This window comes from Trachinotus anak, unplaced genomic scaffold (genome assembly GCF_046630095.1).
Source record: "Trachinotus anak isolate AG129_WGS33_773 ecotype Australia unplaced genomic scaffold, CSIRO_AGI_Tana_v1 ptg000025l, whole genome shotgun sequence".
Lineage (NCBI taxonomy): Eukaryota > Metazoa > Chordata > Actinopteri > Carangiformes > Carangidae > Trachinotus > Trachinotus anak.
Genome location: NW_027273876.1, coordinates 5,823,534 through 5,829,710, shown reverse-complemented (window position 1 = coordinate 5,829,710; position 6,177 = coordinate 5,823,534). Strand labels below are relative to the sequence as shown.

The 6,177-nt window shown below is 39.5% G+C and overlaps 1 protein-coding gene across 1 annotated transcript; it reads right to left on the bottom strand.

Annotated features, from left to right (window-relative positions):
• Positions 1 to 1,106: 1,106 nt before the first annotated feature.
• Positions 1,107 to 5,446, bottom strand: sgca (sarcoglycan, alpha). The gene is made up of 11 exons (XM_071462053.1): positions 5,297 to 5,446; positions 4,909 to 5,037; positions 4,639 to 4,790; positions 3,646 to 3,712; positions 3,320 to 3,518; positions 3,051 to 3,225; positions 2,640 to 2,848; positions 2,490 to 2,516; positions 1,641 to 1,817; positions 1,462 to 1,488; positions 1,107 to 1,306 (listed from the first exon to the last, which is right to left on the bottom strand). Exons 1-11 carry the CDS (start codon positions 5,331 to 5,333, stop codon positions 1,300 to 1,302), a joined length of 1,206 nt encoding a protein of 401 aa, XP_071318154.1. The 5' UTR covers positions 5,334 to 5,446; the 3' UTR covers positions 1,107 to 1,299.
• Positions 5,447 to 6,177: the final 731 nt, after the last annotated feature.

The following is a 6,177-nucleotide window of genomic DNA, read 5'->3' as shown; positions in this document are numbered from 1 at the left end:
AGAAACCCCCCCCACCACCAGGAGACCAAGCATGTTTCAACTGAAATAGAGTTAAAATAGGTTCAGAAATCAACTGTTCCACAACAGTTGCACTGAATGTTTCTATTAAGCAGCAGTGAAAACAAGGCCAATAACCAAGACTCCAACCTGGCTTTTCTTACTGCCTGTACAATCATAGTTGGTGCAAATTACTGGCTCAACAGGTCAATTCCTTTAGAAATCAGACCTAAATCAGTGTAAATGTAGCTGACAAACATGTTAATGGGACATGTAACCATTGCAGTTTCCATGTCTTGTTTTCATTTCCGAACATAATAACAGGGAACTGAATTTGCATAAGAATAAGCGTTGACTTCAAGACAGATGAAGATAAACCAACGACCCCTTCTGGACGTCTAGTGCAACAACAGCTGCTTTAAAGGGAAGTTCAACACTGGGTCGAACAGCATCAGGAAAACAGTGCTGTGCTGCTCTCTGAAGGTTTGACATTTGCAGATTTCACTGCTCACCTGTGGCCTCCGCCCAACAGCAAAGACTGAAGTGATGCTCCCGCCATGGATCTTTTTCATTTTCAGAATCTCTGGAGGTCTGATGAGGTAAAGTTATCCAGTATGTCACAATAAAAAGAGAAAAGGTAAGTGAAACTTCAGAAAAAACTCATCAACTAGTGACCTCTGTCTGCGACCCCAACTGTAATAGAGCAATACAGATAGATGGAACAAATGGGTTTGTATGAAAATGTGACAGACTGCTTATATACAAACAAAAACTACTAATATCTTAATATTATCCAATGCCATTGAAATAACCTATTGTTGTATATGCAGATCTACTTTGAAATGGTTTGGCTCCAGATTCACACATGGTTTACTTTTACTTTCCATCCTTGATATTGAGCCTAGTTAAGTAAACCTCTGTCTTTACATACTGCCTGCCTTATGTGCAGTATATCCTCTTCCTGTAGCAATGAGCTGTACAAAGTCTACTCAAGCTGCAAGTGTCCCCGAAACAGTGGCTGTGAATGCATTCTCCTAGAGATAGGCGACACTTGATAGCTGCAATGAGAAACCTTAGACATCTTAGACACAACAGTGAGTGAATAAATGTGGCTTTTGATATTTTTTATTAGAAGTGAAAGATAGTGGGATACAGAAAATCATCAACAGCAAATAACAATTTGGGTAATAGCACACTATTGATTAATTTCAATGGAACCTAAAGAAGAAAAAACACAGTTCCCCACTGCAAATATAGGACAATATACTGACTGCATGAATGACACTTAATCCATCGCTGATCTTATTTTCTGCAAAAAGAAACAATGCAATTAGTCTGTGCTTTTTGAATGCTATCAATGACATCAATGTCAATAACAGCACAAGAAAAACAACAACATAGAAGCCTAAATATAGACCAGAATGACTGCAGTGTTGTTGGAGGAAGTCTCACGAGTGTGTTTACCTGGGCAGTGTTTCACTGTAGGGATCACTATGAAAACAAGAGAGTAAATTCAGAATTGAATGACTTTGCAGGACTCCCAGTAACAATAACAGAAATAGAAACAGGATGATGAATGCTGGTCATGACAATAGCAGTAGATCTGTGAATAAGTGGTGAGAATCAGTGGGTGAGGGTCTTACTGCTGGGCCATGATGAGGGGGATGCTGGGGCTGTCAGACTGCGGTGGAGCCCTCTCCAAAGTCCGGCTGTTGAACATGGGCAGCGTGGACAGAGGTTGAGGAACGCCTCGGTGTCCAGCCATGTTCCTCAGCTCGTCGGTGTTCTCGTGAATGGTGTGGTGGTGGTACAGCTGAATTCTGCAGCAAACAGAACATCACATACTGTATGAGGTGCTTTTTTTCTGCAGCCTTCCCATGAGCTTATATAGTTTACTGTCCGGTACGCTAGAGATCAACGACAGACTCAAAGGCATTCAAACTATCTGAAAGTAGGTGTTTGCTTTAACCATTTTGGTGAATTTCATAACTAATACACACTGTTAGAGAGCTTGTGTTCATTTACTCAAGTACTGTTCTTAAATACAGTTCTGAGGTACTTTAACAGAGCATTTCAATTTTCTGCCACTTTATATGTCTGCTTCATTTTACTCTTCTAGTTACTAATTGGTACTTTTCGGATACTTCATTTAAAACAAAACAAAACAAAACAAAACAAAACAAAACAAAACAAAACAAAACAAAACAAAACAAAACAAAACAAAACAAAAATGCATCATAAGCGTATAATATAAAATAAGTGTGCATTTGTTACCTCTCAGATACAGTATACTGTATATGAGTTGTTGGCACCAACTTCTTGCATGGTTTCATTTAAATAACCAGAGAATAGCATTAATAAAAACTAGCCTTTTATCATCATCATCATGACCCTTCAGAATTATCTAATCTTATCTAATTAACTTTACTTTGATAATTGAAGTATAATGAGCTAATATGACATATAAACAGTGAAAAACTCATTGTACTTACTGGTTTGTCCTTGCATTCCTTTTTTCACTATAAAAAAAAAAAAAGAACAATGTGTCATGTGGGAAAAATGTGATTTGGCAAACTGACCCTTTATGACAGTGACATTGTCGACCAGTTTTTTTATTCAGAAGATTCAAAGCAGATACATACACTCCCTCTCGTCGGCCATACATGATGTAGGCCAGCAGCAGACAGAGGATGATGGCGAGGATCAGGGGCACAACCACTGTCACAATGTAGTCCGGGAAGTAGTCTCTGCTTGGGGGAGACTCAGGAGGGTCAAAGTTGCCTCCAGCCTCCAGTATCCCCGAGCCCATTGTGGGAGGGGGTGGAGCCGGCTCCTGCTTTGTCAGATCAAACTGCAGGGAGACAGAGGGGAGACGTCACAGTCTGTCCTCTGTTTATGTGAGAGACATAGCCACAGATGATGGGACTGTTCTTGTGCTAACACTAAATCCCAAATCTCTGACATTTAAATGCTACACACATACTGCATGCTCATTCAGATGTATCGTGTTTTGTATATTTTTATGAATGTCCATATGTCATGTCAGGCCTCACCAGCTCAGTCTTGCACCAGGTGATACAGTTGCTGGGAATGCTGCAGAAGTTACAGCCTCCGGGGACCTTGACTTTGGCCCCTGCCCCTGCTGTGCACTGCCTCTGGTGCTCTGGTTTCAGCACTCTCAGGAGACAGTCTGAGAAATACTCCTCAGACCCCACCTTCACATACACACTAACACCAAACAGATTTTTAATAAACATTATTATAATTACCGGTATTCCAAAGCTAAAACTCAAACCAGGGTTGCACAAATCTCTCTGTTTACCCCTCAAAGTGTCCTGCAATAGGGAGGGGAACTCTGCCGCCGCGGTCAAGGGCGTTGGTAATATTAACAATTTCCAAGGCCTCTGTGTCCCACAGCTTCTGTAAATCCTGCTTTATCTCATCCTGAACAGGAGAGGGCAGCACCTTCTCAATCTCCCTCAGCTTGATGAAGAACTCGGCTTGATAGGGCAGCATCTTCTCTGTGAGCGACAGCAGCGATGTGCCACATGTTAACTGAGCTTCCTAATTTTTTAACTGTTATAAATACTCATTCATTATCACCCTCACTGTGCTATGCATTTGTGATATCATTTCAATCGCACATACCTGCAGTGATTTTGATCACAAGTATGTGTCTGGTTGTTTCATAGCTCCGCTTGTTGACGGCATAGATCTGTCAGAAAAAGCATCAGGGTTTATTACCATCATAGATATCAGTTTCCAATCCATCCTCAGGTATTATTTCACTATTGGTTTGTGATGCTTGAAGCGTACTTTTGCCTGCCTTGTCTACCTCTGCAGTGGTTACGGATTGTCTACATTTCCCAGAATGCCAACCCTCTGAAGTCCTCGGTGAATATGTAGTATGTGTATGTAATATAGAGTATGTTTAATTTACAGTAAAATAACTTTATCTATATATCATGTAGAGATGCTGATGGACTTTCACACACTATCTACTGCGTTCATGTTAAAGATTTGTAATTTTTTAATGAGCTTGTGTCATTTTTCTTGTGTATTTTGGAATCCCAGCAGCTTTGCACTTTATAAATTGACAAAATGAGGAGTCAGATTAATAGTTGAGTTTGTGCTAAATGCGATACTTTCACTATGGGAGTAAGGACAATTTAAAAGATGCTAAACAAAGACAAAAGTCAGCAAAAACTAGCCAAAACTATCCTGAAGCCCAGAGAAAGGCTGTAGTTTGTCAATCCAGGGAGTGTTTTTGAATCCACGGCTGGTTGCGTCCAAATGTAGCATGTTTTCTAGCTATAATACATTCTCTTTGATTGAGACACTTCAGAAATGTCTATCTCTTCAAAGATATGTTTCTTCCTGAATTCTTAATGTTGGGTTCAAAATAGCAGCTCTAGAGAGACACCCAAGCTTTTGTCTCTGAGGGTTAGACCACAAAACTGACATTTGCCACTGATATTTCAGATGGCTGCAGATTTTTCATATTTGCCTCCACTGTAGCTGCACTGGAATCTTATTTATGTTGGGTCCATCATTTACAGGGACAGGAAAATGTAAGATATATTACAACTAAACACCAAATAGGGCCAGAAATGCAATGTGCAGCAACTGATGACTCCATACCTCAATTATGCTTTTTCCTTGAGATGTTGGCGTGCCGTAAAGGAAGCCATTGTCATTGGGGTGCCTTTGGGTGAAGCGGAGCCATTCTGGGAGGTCTGGGTAATTCTGCCTGTTGCACTTAAAAATCATGGGGTCATCATACAAGCGCCCAGCTTTATTACACACAAAAACAGGAGTAGAGAAATGGACACAAACAATAAGAAAAAGTGCAGTGTAATTTTGTTAAATAATGAAAAAAAAAAAGGATGGAGTCACGATTTAAGATCTTACCGTAGAGCTTTGACAAAGGTTCAAATTCATTCTGGAAAGTCTCTCTCATCAGCTCATATGTAAATAACCTCCCAACAGGAATGGTAAGTTTGATCTCTGCACTGGCCCCAAACACACAGACAGCACAAACTGTGTGGAAGAGTAAAAAAAAAAAAAAAAAGCAACAAAAGATGCATCTGAATGGTCAAAAATATATTTTAAAATCCTTTAAACTTGACTTCAAAGTGTGACAACACACAACCCTGGTGTTGTAGTTTAGCAGTTCAGCCTACAGTCCTTGGCAGCTGATAGCAGGACCAAACATTTACGATAAAAGCCACAGACAGGAAGAAGGCCTATCAGTGTAGTCATATTAAGTGAAGTTGAATAATTTCAGGAATAAACTTGCCCGTTAAGAAGAAGACCCAGCTCCTGCAGCCTGCCATCTTGTTTTGGCTTTTGATTGACAGAGGCAAACGGAGAGGGGCTTGGTCACAGCAAAAGACGTGTCAGGGCTATTTTTGCTTCACTCACCTAATAACATCCGGGAGGGGTGAGTCTGTGAGTCTGTGAATGTGAGACTGTGGAGTAAATGAACAGCTGTATTATTCCTCCTGAGGACACATTTACTTGGCAGCTGGAATTAGCAGTTACTTTACAAATTCACATTATAACATGTAAAAACATATGAAGAGCTATTAAAAGAAAGTTAGTGTTAGCTACCTTGATAACGGTTCCAGTCATTTTTCATGTAGAAATGCCAGAAATGTCGTGGTTTCTGCTTCTCAGACGTGACAATTTGTAGCTTTTCCCTTGGAATTTATTTGAATTCATTTTGATATTCAGTCTGTTGGTATTGTGAAGGTGTCACTTTGGGCTTTGTGTATCTATGATAAGCATTTCTCACTATTTTCTGAACTCTTACAAACCATATATTCAATCTATGATTTTTGAATATAATCAATAAGTAATGTATCATTACTTATTGATTATATATTACATTACTATACTCACAGGGAATGTTTTTTTCTGCATTGAGTACTTTTACTTTCAATACATTAGGTACATTTTCCTGCTTAAACAAACTTTATTTAACCAACATTCTCAATGTGGGACTTTTACTTGTAATGGAGTATTTTCACAGTGTAGGTTAGTACTTTTACATACATAAACTATCTGAATACTTTCTTGGGTACTATGCCCTCTGTCTGCAGATATCAGATAGCAGCAACCAATAATAACTTTATATATTCAGGAAAGGGCTCTCTCTCCATTTACTGTAAAATAACT